Below are 18,693 nucleotides of genomic sequence, written 5' to 3' on the forward strand. Positions count from 1 at the left end.
AGTATTTTTTTTTTTTTTTTGCGCATTAACAGCTGAGGTTATTAGCGCCCGGAGCTTTTTCCAGTGCAATGCCGGCCTCCGGACAGTGTTCTCTCGTTACAGACAACACTGTCCATCACCGGACAGTGAGCTGTAAGAAGCTCCTAGGAAGAGAAAATCTAAGGGTCAGCTGCTGGATTCGAACCCGGGACCTCCGCGTGGGAGTCCAGAATGCTAACCTCATAGCTAATCCCTTCCCTTATTATTATTATTATTATTATTATTATTATTTGAAGTTAGTACTTAATGGAAAAGAACATATCGCACCCTACAATAAATTAAACTGCATGCGCTCCTGTTAAGACTTCTGAAATGTAGGGTGATCCCAATTTCATTTTATATTTTGTTTCGTCAGTTTAACTTATTTTGTATATATTTAGTAATTTATATAAAATATTGCATTGTTTATTATTAATCTGATATCTTTTTTTCGTATTTATTATACAGTGGTTTTGGTAATAATCTTGAGATAAATATTATTTATTTTCGGAATTATAGTGGAATTTTTATATTTGAAAAAAGTGTAAGTTGATTTTTGTAGGCAGAAATAATGAATTATATAATGACTTGCTGTAATTTAAAGATGGGAATAAATTATTTTCAAACAGACAAAAATAGAACTGATTAATTTGAAGCAGGTTTTTTTTAAAAGTATTTTTTATTTATTGCTATGTATTCTTTGGAATTTTTGCCACAGATTGTTCAGTTAATGTCTCTTAGATCAAATTCACAATAGATAGCTGAATGTTGAATTTTAATTAGAATGCTCCGTTCTGATGTACTCTGAGAAAATAAAAAAAAGAGAATATTAATACTTTAGGCCTACTCGATTTTACTTCGTCTGGTTAATATTTTTCTTAGGTTTTATTTCATCGTTTTGCTGTTCCAAAGCTATTTTGCATATCTTCAAATGCTTCAGCCATTTTCTTTCTCTCCTTTTGCGAAAGATTTTGTGAAACATGATGGTAGAACTGCTGCAAATATGGCTGAGAGTGCTGTGATAGTGTTCTGAGATGTACCTCTGTAGCAATTCTTTTTCAGAATGCACTTTATGTGCTTTTAATTTTTAATATAAAATATTAATATAAACTATTATTTTCTATCTAACAGCGTTAACGTTAAGTTAGCTCCCCGGTAGGTTGAATTGAACATGACATCTTCAGTCTTTGTCCATCACTCTTCTCAACTGGTAAATCTTCTGTGAATAGTTGTTTTTCATTTGTTGCTTTCAGTTATTAAGCACAAACTAATTTTAGATTTGAATTAATCTTAATAACGTTTCTGCAGACATCTCAATCTTCCAAGGATAATTCTCCGTACAAACTGTTTGTTGGAGGTCCCGAGTCCCACCTCTTACTCATTCATATCCTCGCATGCCTCACTTTTCTGTTCGTGTTTTAATATCCATATTTCGCACTTGACTTTCTCTCATGATTGCAAGGAAGAAGCCAGACACATGTGTTCCTTGTGATGTGCAGATTGATGTTCATAAGTGACGAAAATGTTTATGCGTGAAAATAAATCGAGTCCACACCTATATTACGAGTTCGTATGATCTTGCCTTCACTTCAGAAGCTGTTAAAACGTAAATACTGTCCAGAAGCTAGAAGAAAACTATGTTCTTTGGATTTTACTGTCTAATTATTACTATTTGGAACCTTTTACTCTCTCTTATCTTTAAAGTTCACAGTTTTTCAATTGGGAGATGGATATTGCCTAAATGTAACATCAACGATCAACGTTCAGCTATTTATAAAATTAATAAAAAACTTAAAAAACACCTGGGTTAAAAGTAAGAGTTTAATTATATTTATTTATTCATTTTTTTAACTGCTGCTTTAAAAAAGAATCTTAGGGCTTTGAATTTTGTAGCTATTTATTTTATTTTTTATCTTTGATGTTTAATTATCTCAAGAAATCCTACAATTTTTAAAATAATGTAAATGAAATTTGGATCACCGCTTGCTATTTTGATCTTGTGATTCTTAGTGTGTTAACAAAATTAACTTGCAGATCATTTTGATATGCACTATATAAATGTTAAATTATTTTTTTTCAATTCTATTCTTATTTTAAAGATTTTAACCATTTATTTTATTTTTTGAAAGGTTAATGGAATCCTGTTGTCTTTTTTCTTTTTTGTTTTACACATTGCTGCACTATAGATTTTAATTTGCACACAAATATAACAGAAAAATGTTTTTTAAAATTCAATATTTTATAAAGGGTAATTTCAGTTGCGTAACTTTTATTCGTTTTATCATCAATCATCAATATATCATCAATTGGTGATTTGATGCTTGTTATATATTTCCATTTTGGAAATCAAAACCAAATCCTCTTTACTTTACTTTCAATTTTTAAAGTAATTCTATAAGTAAAGTTACATTTTAACTCTACTTTGTCTTTGTTGGCCCAACGATTCTTCCATCTTTTAAATTAATTAGTTTCAACTTACATCTAACATTTAAGAGGAAATAAAGAGTTGATGTATAGCATTTTTTACAAAATCCTTTAATCTTTTTTAAATTTAACGAGAGTCATTCAATAAGTTACAAGAGATGGTAATTGTATTTATCGAAACATATTCTGATTAAAAGTATGCCACCTTTTCAATATCACAAGTTGGCTTCAATTTCCATTTTAAACCGAGTGCTTGAAGTAAGTAAGCAGTAAGTTTGGGACAGCCGGAGAGAAGATAACTCTCCGTAACGGACGATGGAATGATTACAATCCAAAAGCGGTCATGTCGATTTTCCTGAATTCAAGGAGGGTTGGAAAATGAAAAATTAAAGAAGGGAAAACGATTTCTCTTCTTCGATTGGCTGCTTTTGGTCATCGATCGGTTTCGGATATATGCATATCAACTTTTGCATGTCTACATAAACAGGAATATCACAGAACTGTATATTATTACACAGTAAAATTCAGCACTAACCCTGAAACCTTTCGCTGACCGAAAAAATGGCGTAAGGCAGATAAAGCGCTCTATTTCCCATCATCTGGATTCACCAAACTTGTTTGAAATGAAAGTGACAGTTCATACTGCATCCAATATGAGTAAAAACAGTTGCAAGATCTGTACCATAACAGTAATGGATCATCAGAAACATTTAGGGTTTTCAGAAACTTAAAAACAACTTTGCATTAGTGATGATGAATTTTCTCGCTCTGTTTCAGCTGTGCTGGGCCTTTTGTATGAAATTATGCCGGTAGATGTGCAAATTGTGAGGTTTCTTTAGTAAAACAACTTTTTAAAACTACACCAATAAACTTTTCTCTATCGAATGGCCCACCTATTGCAATTATAGTTTACGAAACCCAGTGAAGTGACTCAGTAATCACGAAAACGTTATCGATTTCTCAATCCCTCCGAATAATAATAAAAATATGCCAGCGGCTAATTTTTATATTTTTGTTTATTTATTTTATTATTTTAATTATTTATTTATATGCTTATTATTTTCTGCAGGTGGTACACTTTTAGTTGACACAAGTATCCAGAATCAAATTCAATTAAACACAAATCAGAATAGTATTTTACTAGAGGGTGGTCAGCAACTCACCATGAATGAGGTGAAAATTCCGTTCCTAATATTTCATTCAATATTGTTTGTTTGAAATGCCCGTATAATAATTCCACTAAACTAAAATAGAATCAAAAGAAACCACTGAGTAAAATATTTAATTTAATGTAAAAAAAGATATCATTATTAATGAACAATGAATGTTTTGATACTTTTTTGGAATATTACTTCAAAATTATTAATTGTAAAAATACATTATTTGTTTCAGACATTAACTATATTCAAAAGGTTTTCTATTTCTATCTTATTATGCATCTCATAATTAAAAATTTAATAAAGCCAGATAATCTTAAAACAATCTTAAATGCCTCCTGAAATCCTCTTCCAAAATTAGGAAGTGAGAAACATTCGCTGCAATTCATTGTTAATTCAATTTCCTTCTCTTAATATCCAGATTTCATGATATGTCTCGCCTTTAGTAATAAAATATATAAAAGCATGATACTTATTAAAAGCGAACCTTATTGCATGTACAGTTTCTCCGCTATTTGTGGATATAATATGGGCAGTTAATTGATATTAAAATCTCCGGTAAAGTCGGTTGAAGAAAGGATCTATTTGATATTCTGTGGAAACATTAGTCTTTAGTATTCTAGAGAATATAATATCTAGAATGTTGGACAAACTTAAAATAATTTCATTGATTTTCAGGAATCACTGCTGTTGTTAATTGGATATTAAGTATTTTTTCTTTTTCTGTTCAGCGCGCCAGTTCTCTATCTAAATTTTTCATTTAGGTGATAGAAACATTTTTCCAATAACAATTGATTAACAATTCCATTCCAGAATCCAACCTCTTTGGATTATGGCTAAAAGACATTTGTCACCTCCTACTCAATTCCCTTATCTGGCTTCTTGTTTGATAATTTTTAAAGGCCCTCTTTTGAAAAGAGTCGATGAGAACGTGAATAATTATAGAAAAGAATTGCAGCTAGTGTAACCTAGAACTATTTATCAAGAACACGCAAACTCTTTAATTTTACACTGTCATCAATTTCTTTTTCGTCATCATAACTGATATTTTCTATAAATCAAAATGCCTTATGATTTTCAGAATGAACAAGCTGTAAATATACCTGTTACTGATACTCCTAGTGAAGATACTGAAAATACACGATCACTTAATTTGTAAGTTTTTATTATTTTAGATTTGGAAAAGATTTTATAAAAAGTTTAATTTGTTTTCATTAAAGACTTTCTTAGGAATTAAAACACAGAAACTTTTAACTAATAAATAATATGAAAGATGAATAAATAATACATACATGGTTAGATCCGCCGCATTGGTGGAAATTTCAATGTCTGTTGCAACGTACAATTAGAGAGAGAGGATAGGTTTAGTGCTGTACCAACTATAAACATAGCAGTACTACAAGCCCACTTCATGTCTATGCTATTATCTTATTTCATCCCTAGAATTAAAAAAAGAGTATATTATTTATTTTTTAGATTAAAATTTAATTTACTGTTAGGAACACCAATATCATTTGTTTTTTGTTTGTTTGGTTAAGATATTTTTTTTCCAAGGGTTAATGAAACCATTGTAAAAGAAAATGGAGATGTACCACCTACAACAACCCAAGTAGCTGTTGGTGAACAAACACCTGACGTAATCACAGTACCTCCAGATACATCTGAGTAAGATTTTGTTAGCAAACAAAAAAGTATATTATGTGTATAACTTATTTGCATAATTTAGGTTTAATTGCTTCTATTTTTTTTTTTTTAGGGCTTTAAGAAATTGTCTCTTCGATAATTGTGAACAAGCTGAATTAGTTGTAGAAACACCTGATGGCCAAGAAAGAAGATTTATCTGTAGCCAGCCTCTAGACACAGTTGACATCCGTAAAATATTATATCATGTTAGTATCAACAGATGGCAAGAAAATGATCGCACTATTTGCCTACCTTTTTTTAATTTTTGGGGTACTGATTATTGTTTTTTAAGATATATTAGATTTCTGTTTGTTTTGTTTTTTTAGGTGTGTCGTTCGGTTGGAATAAACGAAACTATGGAAGCTGTAATACCTGAATTTTTGGATAATCCTTCTTCAGATGATCCTAAGTCCGATGAACTGTAAGTATGATTAAAACGTTTTTGTATGAATTTTGTAGATTCTCTAGTGTTTTAGTAATCTAAGGTTTTACTTCAATAGAGTACAGAGTTCAATTAAAAAGGTTTCTTTTGAGAAATTGCAAACGTAAAGTAATAATCCTTTTAGATACTTTATATTTATATTAAATGACAGAGATCATCTGAATATAATAATGTATTATTATTTATAAGTATATTTATTTATTTAAACAAAAACAAATTATATATTATAGATTAGTCGAAAAAAATACCTTCGCTTACGTTGAGACAAATAAAATAAAAACTTTTACAACTCCATTATATTTTATATTTTTTTCCGCCAATTTACACTTAAACTATACATTTACTAAATGATCATTTATTTTCAGAGATAGTCAGGAACTTGTAGTACAAACAAATGGAATGTCATCTTCGGATAAAGAGGTGAGTGAACATCTCTTACTCTGTCTCTAATTTAATTTTGTATTAATAATGCCGCCGGATGACTTATTGTCTCTGGCTATGGGTAAGGGGAACCTTTAGGCTCCTCTCTTGGGTAAGGAAACCTGTTTTAGGGCGCCAGTTAGCCGACGTTTTTCGAGAACGGTAGTCCCAGCCAGCTCCAAACAAATGCTCTTAAGGGTGCTCCAGATGAGAAAATAATTCTTGACCAAATAAGAAGTGTTTTTTAATTAAATGCGCAAAGTGAATATTGTTACTCAGACTAAGTACGGTAGGCGATATTAATATGATATGCAGCTGCACTGGACAGGCTGAGAGTCAGAATACATGATAAACTTATCATGCAGTATTGCAGTCCAACGGTCAGTTAGATCTCTAGTTTGAAGTTGTAATACAAAGCCTGTGCCATGTTGCGGAAATTCCGGTTACAATATTAATAACCAAATAAGAGAATCATAGCGACTCTATTTAAACAAATTCTTATACTTGTATAAAATACATGAACTCAAGGAAGGGACTAGCTGAGCGGCTAGCGTACTAGATTTCCGCGCTTAAATCCAAGGTTCGGATACGGCTACTAATCCTCAGAGTAACTCTTCCTAGGATCTCCTTAAACTTCACTGTTCAGTGATGGACAGTGTTGTCTTATCGAGCCGCTAATGCGCTAAAAATAGCTGAATCGAGCGCCAGTGACCTCAGATATTGACTTGCCTTAAATTAAATTAAAAAAAAAAACCGTTAGTCTTTAATAATTACTTAATATCAAATAAATATATGTTAAGAAAACACCATAGTGCTTTCACACAAACTCGATCATTTTATCATTGCGCCTTTACTATTAATTCCTAATTTTTTTCTAGGATTGTCATACCTACATACTTACCAAACGCTCCGTCTGCCCGGTGTGCGGATGTGTATCTCAAGATAGCAGGTGCCATAAGTGTCGAAGAAAATTGTCAACAACTGTACATATTATTTCTGCTGGAAAATCCGCTGGAACGGAATTAATTTTGAAAGTAATTCTCTTTTTCTACAAATTTACATTTTTTTTTTCAAAAGAAAAAGCTATTCTTTTATTTTTTGTTAGTCTTCTTTTGAAACGTGTTCATGTCTCTTTTACAATACTTCATTCTTTATTCTACGTCCCCTATCTACTTCTTTTTTTTAGCTGGCAATCCTCGTACTTATTAGCTTCATTAGCGTTCTTTTAAACTAAAAGATAAGGAATTGTTAAGTTTACTTTTTAATTCTTTTAACAATCAGTTAAATTACGCTCGATTCATACTATACGCTTCTATAATCTACTCAATTTGTTTTCATTTTTGTTTGGTAAAATTATTGGATAGGTATGGCCATCTGCATTATTTGCAGTATACACAAAGATATCATTAATATTCAAACAAACTATAGTTTAAGTTTGCCGAATTAATGTGTAAAAAAGATTAAGAAGATATAATATTCCATTATGAAACCTTAGAGACAAGAAAACACATGTTTCGGAAGTGGATTGAAGTGAATTGGCAGTCGTTCTTCTTTAGAGGCATCTTAAACTTAACCACAAACTCACTTTGTCATTTTGTTTATGGGCAGAGATCTATTTTCACATTGCTTACGAACTCTCCAACCGATTCTGTAGATCTTCACAAGTTTAGTTACCTTGTCCACACTCTTCTGGAAGGAGATAAGAAAAAAACCTACCAGGTATACCTCTCCTTTGTGGAGTTTAGTGAAATGAGGAAGCAGACAGGTTAACAAAAGAATATTCCTCATGCTTTAACCAGATATTTTTCTCTAGCAAGGAGAATGATCCTACAGAAGATTAAGGAATGCCAAAAACTAAGTCAAATCAGAGCAATAGAAAGAAAACAATAAAAAACCGAGGAAATGCTACGAAATTCTACGCGAGCTGTTGTAGTGGCTTGTTGGCTCTTAAAAACTGGTCATGATTTTGTACAGTAAAACATTCAATGAATTGGAAAAGCTGGTAAACGCTCTCTGTTATTTGGGTCGTACTAAAGAAAAGAATGGAGTAAATATCTAGACATATTTCTGCCATTTGTAAGAGTTTGAAACTGACAATCTCCAGTAAAAGAGAGCTAATTTCTTTAGCGGTGACTGATACCGATTCGCTTGGAACTCTGATGATTAGGCTAGGAGAAAGTAATAGAGAGGTTTACAGAGTAACAGAAGGTAGTAACTTGTATCAAATATTTCCTGTCAATTAATTTATGAGGTTATATATTTTAAAGGTGCCAACTGGTCAATTACTCTTAGCAAAAGTTATTTACAAATAATTTTTTGAATTAAAACTTTTGAAAATAAAAAACAGATAAATTCTGTTGAAAATGGTAGATTCTCGCTTGGCAAATATGTTCTCATTTAATCTTTCTAAAAAAAATTTTTGGTGATACATTATATTAGCAAGCAAAGTGCTATTATTCAATATGCAGCAGATAAATAACTCTGATAAATAACTTGCTGTGATGTTTGATTATTACAGAACTACGTGGAAAATAGGTCGCTTAATATCTAATTAAGAAAACCTTTTATTTGTTTTCCCCTACACTTAGATTTAATTTTTATTATATATTATAATTTATTTATTACATGTTTGGTTTTCTACAGAAAAAAAGTGATTTAAAAGAGGGCGATTCTAAGAAAAGAAAATGTCAGAGAAAACATAAAAAGTTTGAAGAACCAGGTAATTATTTTAAATTAATTAGTAATTTTTTGATATATTATTCACAATTTCTTCATCATTGTGAAGGACCTTTAATTGCGAAATTCAGTCCTAATTATGATCAGTCTGAGGAGAACCCTTGACTTTCTAAATGTGATTTATTAGCAATCTCCAATGATTTTTTGGAACTGAGACCTGCGATTCTTGGAAATATGGAGTTATTAAGTCCAAATTTGTTCAAAAAACGTTCTGAAATCTTTACTCATGATTAAAGCTTTTTGCAAGATTTCTGTCCATAAAAATGCCCAGTGTTTTATTCTCAAGGTGTTTTCTTTTTACAAATTTATTTTGAAATTTCGTTACCACGAAAATTATTTTTGGTGCAGCTGAATTAATCAGTACCTTTCTTTTTATCAGGCTTGTAAAAACAATAGTTGGTTATGGTACATTTTTTTACGAGATTTCTTAATAATGACAGCATTAAAATATTTTCAAATTCATTTAATCTAATTTTATTTTTTCCAGTGTGTTTAACTATATCTTCTGATGAAGAAGAAAGTGATAGTAGTAAGAAACAGTGCTCTCAGAATGGAATAGGTTCTGAAGAAAACGTAGTAACTGAAGTTAGGAAGAAAGAACCTAATATTACAGAAGAAACAGAATCTCCAGAAGAAGCGATGACACGAGGAGTTGCAGGTTGGGTTCCGTTCCATTTTATTAAATTACCCTTTAAAAATTAAAATGTTTTTAGGGCATTCCCAGAGTAAGGGCAGCATTAAGAGCATCCCTCGGTACTGACATTTTACTGAATTTTATGGTATTACTAGCTGCGTAAAATTAGGGTGAATAAAAAATATTGAAATTTTGAGTTTGAAGTAAATTGCTTGAACAGAAGTGTGAATCTTCTAATGCTTTCTTGTAGTATTCATAGACCTCCAACTCAGACCAACTTGTAAAAAAAATTGATTGCTCTGAGACGTCAAGCTTCCCTCCACATGTCTTTTTATTGTAATGAATTTAATTTAAAACAAACCATTTTATGTTTGAAGAAAACCTTAAGAAACGTAAGAGACAATCGCAGCACGATTATAGCCAATTTTTGTATTTTATAGTAAATTATTCTTATTTTATGCTAAACTTTGATTTATCATTATTAGGAGGAGGAATGGATTTCAGCGAGCTCCTAGATTGTCCTGATCTTGAGAAGGCATTATTACAATGCAGGACTGTACGAATAGGCTCTTATAAAGTTGTACCTGAAGAAAAGGTTGTAATATCGGAATATGGAATTAAAATGAAAGTGCCTTCGCCCAAAGGAGGTAAATCCTTAAATCCTTATTTTTTTTGCATTATTTATTATTTTTTATATTTCAACTTCTTTTGAAACTTTTATTTATTATTCTTTTCCAGAATCTGTTACAATTAAAATTCTGCGAAATGAGATCGTTAAAGTTTTAGTGCATTTTGGAAAATCAATGCCTGTATTATTTTATTATACAACAAATAGAGCCGGAATTAAAGTTCGCAATACCCTCAAAATGCCCCATAAAATGGATTCCATATACTTCGATCCCACGAGTAAAGGTAAATTCTGTTTTCTCTATATTAGTTTTAAGTACATCATTATAAACAGCTTTTTGACTTCTTTTATTAGATTTGGATAGCTGTTGTGATTTTGATAGTTCAGTGGGAATAATTTCTTTACTTTTATGAATTGATTAAATTGTAAGCTTCAGTTCAATTGATGAAAATAAAATTGAGAATGATACGTCGGATTTATGCAAATGAAATTAAATGTTTTAGTAGATTAGTGATTACTAAATGTTGGGGAACTGTCGAAGAATATGGTCCTTCATAACCTAGTAATGCCAACTTTGACTCAGCCACTTTTTCTTTTGATGGTATGTTTGCTGCTGATTTTTTCCCGAAGACAAACTACCGATAATATAGAAGCGAACAGCTTATAAAATCTATCTCTGACCAGAAAGACATGCTTACCTACAGTAAACAGGCTACGGCGACTGTATATTAAGGGCGAACAACTAGCCCTAGCCTTACAGATGGGGAGTGCGAGGGGGAATGATTTATACAGAGTACCTCAGTCTAGCCCACAAAAACAGTTTTTCTGAACACAGAAATCCAGATCTTCGAAACGGAGACGTTCTTACTTCATTGCAGTTGACTTTTATATGTGTAATGAATTAATTGTTATATTTGTATATATTAGTTACTAATTAATACGATATATATCTCCTTCCTAAAACCGACCAGTTTTTTTAAAAAACAAAAAGCGCCCTAATGTTCCCCTCATCTGAACATATAACATGAAAAAGAGGTACTATTTTTTCCACTTAGAGGTGCCTCAAAAGACGCCTTTAGAATACTTGAAGGGATTGTTACGCTTTAGTTGCCATCATCTCCTGGATTCGCACACCGAGGTTTCCAGTAGTAGACTTGGACTTGGTTTTAATATCCGCTCGAAATAGTAGGCTTTACTTACTATTGCCTTTTTCTAAGATCTTTTTACGCAATAATGAAGAAAAAGTAAAAGAAAAAAGGGTTTTCTTTTTGACATGGTGTTAAATATATAAAGAAATTAATAAAAAAATTATTTTGCAGTGGAAATGCATAAGAGAATCATCCTATTTCCTGATAAGCTGACAGAAGAAACTAGATTGTTTATTAAAAGTGTTTACGACACTCAGTGTTTATTAGAAGATTTAAATTCACAAGAAGCAGATGAAATTTTACTTAGAGTTGCTCCCAAGGATGTTAGTATTCAATTGGTAAAAACTAAATTAAATGAGGTAGTTTTAAATATTTTTGAATTATTTAATAACAAAAATTTAGCTGAGAATCAAAATCCGATCATATGTACTTTGGCATCTTTTTTTTTCAAAAACTTTACATCTTATTTTTCCTACATCACATATTTTGATTTCAATCACTTTTAGTTACTTCGTTCGTCAAAAAATATCCCACTAATTGTGATTAATGTTACAATTTTGTTTTTAATGCAATTTCTTTGGTTCCAAAAAAGCAATTTGTTAGCGTCTGTTTCAACATTTGTTCAAAAATTATTTCTGAAACAAATAGTAAAATTAAACGAAAATTAAAGAAGTTTGAAATTCATTCTTTCATTCCATCTGATATTTTTTTTGTTTCTAAACAACTATTTTTTAAATTAACAAATTTAAAAAAAAAAAAAATTGTAAAAGACACTCCTAGATTTGTGTAGTGAATGTTATTATTCACATTATATTACATATAATGGCGGCAATCATTTCGAGTCCAATTTTAATTTTTTGTTGTAAATGGTTCATTTTTTCATGTTTTAATTGTTTTCAGATTCCGCAGCAGCCCAAAAAAGATAATCTACAAAATACTTCTTCCGCAGCAATGACTGCTTCAAATATCCAAACGTAAGCAGCACCTTTCATGTTAAGTGTTAGCAATTAAGTTTAATAAATACTTTTCTTTATTTATCTGTAAATAATGGTAACAATATTCTACCATTCCAGCTATTCCAGCTGGAAGTTTTTATAAACATCTCCGTTGCAAAAGAACCTGTAGACATGTTTATTAATGCTTTTTTATACTTACTTTGCAAGAAATAAGTATATAATCATGCTAATTTTCTATTTTAGTCTGCATAGCGCAGTATTTCTTGAAAATGTTTATATGTATATTGACATTTTTAAAAAACACTGCACCTTTTTAAGGCTTTCGACGTTGTACTGCTATAGGAGAGGCGTTAGTCCCCTCATATGTGATGCCTCCTCTAAAATTATCGCTCATATTATTAATTCCAATCTGGTAAAATTTGGCAGATATCAGAGAATGCGACAATAAGGTTTTGATAAAAATGGTTCTAGCGTAAGTGCCCATTGCTTGAATGGATTTTCCAGTTTTCGAAGTTTTCTGGGATTTAAAAAAAAAAAAAAAAAAAAAAAAATGGATTCTTGTTGCTTTCTATAATGTAATTTGAAATATTTTCCCGATAAAGTATATCGTATAGGCTCCATATAAATTTTAATTTAAGGTCTTATGCTCTAATGAACGTTCTAGAGAACTATATTTAATATATAATTTTACCAAATAGGCCTACCATTTTCATTTAAACTTATTCCAAGGCACCTTCTATTTTTCTTTTCTTGTTTTGTGGGGGAAATTCTCAGAAATGTGCAGATGCATAAAAAAAGTCTACATCAGAACAATGACTGGTTTTATCATTTAAACATAATTAAGGGATAGGAATAGCTTTGCTTACATTTTGAATTTAAAAAAAAAAAAAAAAATTATTTATTATAAGATCGAGTGAGTTGGTTTCAGCTTGTTTCAATAATTTGTATTTCTGTTTATTTCAGGATTATGGTATATCCTCCACCTCCTTTAAAAGGTGGGATTTCAATAAATACAGAGGATTACGCGTGTCTTGGTGAAGATCAGTTTTTGAACGATGTTATAATAGACTTCTATCTCAAGTAAGTTGATACTAAAAAATACAAAAATGAAAGAAATAAGATCTTATTCTTTATTTCTCTTAAATTAATTCTTTTTTTTTCTTTTTTAGATTCATTGTTCAAACATCGCTTTCAGAATTCGACCAAAAACGTACACACGTATTTTCATCATTTTTCTATAAAAGACTTACAACAAAGTGTACGCCTCATGGAGGAGGCAATAAATATCAAGATGATCCAAAGCTAAACGCCGCCGAGAAGCGGCATGCTAGGGTCAAAGGCTGGACAAAATCTGTCGATCTGTTTTCTAAAGATTTCATTATCATCCCAATAAATGAGAAGTAAAAAGTTTTGAATTAATTTTGTATTTAAAAAAGCCAAATATCAATTCACTCACTCATGACAAAAATTTTCGAAACCATAGGACTAACAATCTTGCAATTTAATTCTTAGGTTCCTCTTGAAACTTGTGGTGCACTCTAAAAACCTTAAAAACTTCTTTCTTCTTTTTTTTTTTAAATTTCTATGTTTAAATGAAACGTGAAAGTAAGACAAACTGAAAGAAATACCCTGTTCACTTCAATAGCAAGTCCCTGGCTCTGGATACTATTACAAAATTGATGTTGGATCATTAGGTGCTTATCCGCGAAAATCACGATAAACATAGACGGGCCTGTATGAGTACGAAGAGCTTGTTTAAATTGGAAGCCAAAGTACCCCATTTGGGTCGAGATGGTTTGTACATTATGTAACATTAGTGATGAACCAAAAACCCTTTAAGCCCCTCTTCAACAAACTCTCCGTTCTGTTAGAGGTTATTTTATGCTGTTAACATGCAGCGAAAACGAATACACTTCGTACCAGACCTTTTGCAGCTTTATTTTATCTAGTGAAATCTTAGTTTTTAATACTTATATTATATTTCAGCTCGCACTGGTTTCTTGGTATTATTTGTTTTCCCGGATTGACATCTGCTGTCCGGATGTCAGATAACTCACCTATTGCAAATCCAGCAAGAAGAAAACCTAAAGGTAAGTTTTTATAAATTTTCCACGATTCACAATTATTGTTGCTGTTTCTAGTCTTACAGTTTTTTTCTTTACTATATTACAGCAGGAAATATGACAGTTTTAAGTGGGGGTCAAGCGCCTGCAACCATTGGAGCCACCACAATTACCATGGTTCATCCAGTAGCTGAGCCTACTATTACATTGGAAGCAGATGATGAAGATCGTGATGAAGCCGAGGGTGACGATGATGATTTGGAACCTAATACTAGTGATGAGGTTTGAAAATATTTTGGTTTTTGTTACAAATTTCTTCAGAAATATTGAAACTTTTCTATCGTAAGCCATGCATCCAATTATTGCAAGTAGAGTTTTATTTTTGTATAAGCAATACATGCAATGCTTTTCAAAATGATACAGACTTTTGGTACATGATGATCAAAAAAATGTTTCTAAAATCTAATTATTGTAGAGGAAAACAGCACCACTGCTAGTTTTCAAATGCCTGTTCCAAGTGAAAATGTCCCCTCTATAGAGCTTATTTAAAACATTTTGGTCAAGGGACCGTGTACGCCTCGATTTTACCTTACTTTTAAAGTAAGTAACTGCGAAAAAGTTCCCTTCTTACCCAAAAGAGCAATATACTGTTTTTTTACAAGTTTCAAACCATAAATTTTGTTGTTCATATCATTTCATTGCTTTAACAAAGACTCTTCATTTAAAATGTCTACATGAGTGAACATTAATGGCCATTTGTTTGAAGGAATCAAATAAAGATTCATCTGAAGAACTCCTTGATGAAGCTACACACAAAATTCCTAAAGCTACGAAGCCACCGTCAGATTTAGGAGAGCCCATTAAACAGTAAGTTCTTTTTTTTTCATATTAAGCTTTCTGGGTTATTGACTCTTATGGAATCTAATCAACTACTCACATTTTTATTTTCGTATTTCTCTAAATATAATATAAATTAAAATTAATAAGGTTTCATAATTTTTTCATGTTTTTTCGCAGCATTAATTAAAATTAAATATGTACGCCATACCTAGAAATTAAATATGTGCTTTGTTTCAGGCCTTGCATACTGATATTTGATTCTCTAGCCGGGGCAAGCAGATCGCGGGTGTGTGCTACCCTTCGAGAATATTTAGAAGTTGAATACAAAGTTAGGCATAAAGGTCGCAAACGAGATTTTTCCAAAGATACCATACGCGGGGCCGTACCAAAGGTGCCGCAACAAACTAATTATACTGACTGTGGGCTTTATGTTCTTCAGTATGTCGAAACGTTTTTCCAGGTGAGATTATTAGTATTTAATAACCTGTTATTTAAATTTTATTTCACTTATGAACTTGAGATGCAAATATTTCTAAATTAAAACTAAAACAAGTTAGCCAAATAGTCAAAAGTTACATCATTTTATAGGGCACTATTTCTTCCAAAAAGGATTCTTTGATTATTTTGGCCAAGTATATTTGGGACCTTTAATTTTTGGAGATAGTTGAGTTTTTATTGATTTTCTTTTCTGTACAGAAACCAATAACCAACTATAGGATGCCAATAAAAATGTTGAAGGATTGGTTTACACCAGAAGTGGTCAGCAGAAAAAGATACGAAATTCAACAGTTGTTACATCGATTAATGGAAGAACAAAATGTTGATATTTCACGATTAAATCTACCCAATCTTGGCCTGCATCCGGACGGTACATCGTCACATCTACCGTTTTCTGATGGAGAGGATGAAGAGCTTGACGAAGAAGAAGCAGAAATGGAAGGTGAATTGGATGAAACATTAGAAGAGGAAATGAACATGGACGAAGAAATGGACATGGACATGGGAGAAGGTGGGCCACCATCAGAAGAGGATGATAATGTAGGTGGATTACCGCCAGGAGGGCGCAATAGCAGCATAAGTGAACGAAGTAATGAATATTTTGTTGATAAAACTAGTAATTTCCCATTTAGGCATATTGATACATCAACGTTGCCATGTAAAATTGAACAAATTGGTATGACAGATGTTGTCCAAATTAAAAGGAAATCATCTACATTGTTGAAAGACTTGAGAAGTCCACGTGTAGTTTCTAATACAGCGACAACAATTACTAGGCAACCACTTACCGATAGTAAAAGAATGAGGTGCGATTAAGGAAAAACAAGAAGAGGAATAGGCCAAGAAGATAAAAAAGTAAAAAAAGAAATAAACTGAGATAATATTTCTTTAGACCGCCAGCGTAATGAAAACAAAGTTGAGTGATTTCTTGTATTGTTTTGTTTGGTTTTCCATATCAACTTTTCACAATCATTTTGTGTTGCCGGTGGGAAGAAAAAAAGAAGGTAATTTGAGTGTTCTGTTTGTAAATATCTAAACAAAGAATGAAATGAAACGAAGCGGAATTGAAAAAAGAAAATAAAAGAACAATGTTTTCTTCTTCTTCTTTTTTTTGATTTTTGTTTTTTGTTTTTTTGTTTTTTAAGTAATTATGTGTTCAATACTTCCAATTAATTTTTTTATAATTATTAATTTTTATTTAAAGAAAAAACAAAAGACTTGTAAAATACCTAATACATTGCTTATATTGCTTATTGGGAATAGATTTTTTTTTTTTAAATTTAGCACATCCAAAATTTAGGCATTAATTTTGTAGTTATAGTAAAAGATATTTGTACATACAAATTATAGTCCAACATAACTATTTTTCTGGTTATTAGAAATTATTAAATTAAAAAAAAAAAAGATGACAAAAATAAATAAATGAATGTATTATTGCGAGTAGAATTTGTGGGTGGTTATCATTTGTGTACATTTTGAACTTTATTTTATTTATATATAAAATACACATGTATAGTAAAGGTTTATACTTCATTTTCTTTCACTAAGTACTGTGGATTCATGATGATTTTTGAAAAGTTTTTGGGTCGTAATTTTAGATGGGGGAGAACGGTAACACATGAATTAAAAACACGAAAGAGGTTTTTTTTTCCTTGCATAATTGCGTGTTTTCAATATTTCCACCCTCTATGCCGGTAAAGAGTAATAATGGTACGTTTTTGGTGGGAAATTATTTCGTACCAGTTCAGAAAATTCGAGTGAAAAAATTCTTATTCTAGAGTTTATAAAATTGTTCTCAAGTGACGATGTATCAAGGACCATATTCCCACTTCTTCCTTGACTGTCCCACCCGGGATTACTTCTCGCTTTCTTCTTCTTCTTTATCCAAAATCATTCCAGTTATTTAATACAAGTACTCATTCTTTACAGATTTTTCTTCTACCTCCAAACCTCCCTCTGCCGTCTATTAAGTAATCTTGGTTTTAATCTAATTCTCAATTGTGCCTTTAATTGCCTCATCATAAATTAGAGGTCATTTTTTTCTTTTGCAGATAACATTTGGCCATTGGTAAAGATTAGTCTTTAAACGACTGTCAGATATCCAAGCGCCTTATTTTCCATACTTTCTAATCCCGTCTTGTAACATAAGTGCTCTCCGCTACAGTAGATGTTAAAAAATGTTCAGTGAATATTTTGTATATTATCTTCCGATACCACACCTGTAATTTTTTAAATAACATTAAATGTATTTGAAATTTTGTTTTATTTTTGCTCATTTCCAATTTTCCTCCGGCTCTTGTGGTCAATTCAGAACTAAGGGAGACTTTTTCCTAACTCTAAAGAACATTATGCAACATGGCGCATTTATGAATGTTCTCACTTTTTAGAAGAAGAAAGAGAGTAAAAATGGAATAAAATCTTTTAAATAAAATAAAGCTTCTTTGACAAAAACAAAATTATTTATATATATGAAATACATCTTTCTTTTTTCTGGTACTTTTTTTTTAAACTATATGTAAAGAAAAATAATTTTTATATATACGAACCACTTTTAATGAGAGAGCATAATTAGAAGTTCCTTAACTTATGTAATATAGATAAAAAAGTTTTGTAATAATAATTTATACACAAGTATATATAAAAAATACATTATGTATTTCTCATATTGGTAGATTAAGACTTTTTTATTTTTTTTTTTATTTTAATATGTTAGATTTTTATTTTTTATTTTTTTAAGGACCTGCTTATTGCATCTTACTGCATGCACTGATATTCCTACGTTATTTATAGCTTTCTCTTCAAAAAACAAAGCAAAAAAGAAGTTAATTGTAATTTATTTTAATTTGGTAATTTTTTTAAAGTTATGGCGGAGTAATTTGTTTATAAATGTTTTTTTCTCTCTCTCTCTCTTCAAATTAATGTAAGAGCAAAGTATTATATTCACAATTATTTTGTTGTTAATTTGAATATATATATATTAAAAAAAATAAATAATGTGTAAATATTTATCATATAGTAATAGTAATAAATTTAAATGTTGTGAAAT

The 18,693-nt window shown here is 30.9% G+C and overlaps 1 protein-coding gene across 2 annotated transcripts in view; it reads left to right on the forward strand.

Annotated features, from left to right (window-relative positions):
- Nucleotides 1–17,906, forward strand: part of LOC141453762 (sentrin-specific protease 6-like) — a 29,748-nt gene extending 11,842 nt beyond the window's left edge. For both annotated transcript variants that reach the window (XM_074127352.1, XM_074127344.1), the window contains exons 3-22: nucleotides 3,512–3,615; nucleotides 4,681–4,754; nucleotides 5,154–5,264; nucleotides 5,356–5,488; nucleotides 5,609–5,703; nucleotides 6,090–6,144; nucleotides 7,023–7,178; nucleotides 8,788–8,863; nucleotides 9,368–9,538; nucleotides 10,000–10,161; nucleotides 10,253–10,426; nucleotides 11,462–11,613; nucleotides 12,191–12,264; nucleotides 13,210–13,326; nucleotides 13,416–13,646; nucleotides 14,233–14,336; nucleotides 14,419–14,591; nucleotides 15,076–15,176; nucleotides 15,387–15,609; nucleotides 15,846–17,906. In XM_074127352.1, the coding sequence (XP_073983453.1) occupies nucleotides 3,607–3,615; nucleotides 4,681–4,754; nucleotides 5,154–5,264; nucleotides 5,356–5,488; nucleotides 5,609–5,703; nucleotides 6,090–6,144; nucleotides 7,023–7,178; nucleotides 8,788–8,863; nucleotides 9,368–9,538; nucleotides 10,000–10,161; nucleotides 10,253–10,426; nucleotides 11,462–11,613; nucleotides 12,191–12,264; nucleotides 13,210–13,326; nucleotides 13,416–13,646; nucleotides 14,233–14,336; nucleotides 14,419–14,591; nucleotides 15,076–15,176; nucleotides 15,387–15,609; nucleotides 15,846–16,463 (3,009 nt within the window). In that variant the 5' untranslated portion in view covers nucleotides 3,512–3,606 and the 3' untranslated portion in view covers nucleotides 16,464–17,906. The remainder of the gene's footprint in view (nucleotides 1–3,511; nucleotides 3,616–4,680; nucleotides 4,755–5,153; nucleotides 5,265–5,355; nucleotides 5,489–5,608; nucleotides 5,704–6,089; nucleotides 6,145–7,022; nucleotides 7,179–8,787; nucleotides 8,864–9,367; nucleotides 9,539–9,999; nucleotides 10,162–10,252; nucleotides 10,427–11,461; nucleotides 11,614–12,190; nucleotides 12,265–13,209; nucleotides 13,327–13,415; nucleotides 13,647–14,232; nucleotides 14,337–14,418; nucleotides 14,592–15,075; nucleotides 15,177–15,386; nucleotides 15,610–15,845) is intronic.
- The last annotated feature ends 787 nt before the right edge of the window (nucleotides 17,907–18,693 follow it).

The sequence above is a fragment of the Rhodnius prolixus genome, unplaced genomic scaffold, assembly GCF_049639745.1.
Source record: "Rhodnius prolixus isolate KJV_2025 unplaced genomic scaffold, Rpr scaffold_1, whole genome shotgun sequence".
NCBI lineage: Eukaryota > Metazoa > Arthropoda > Insecta > Hemiptera > Reduviidae > Rhodnius > Rhodnius prolixus.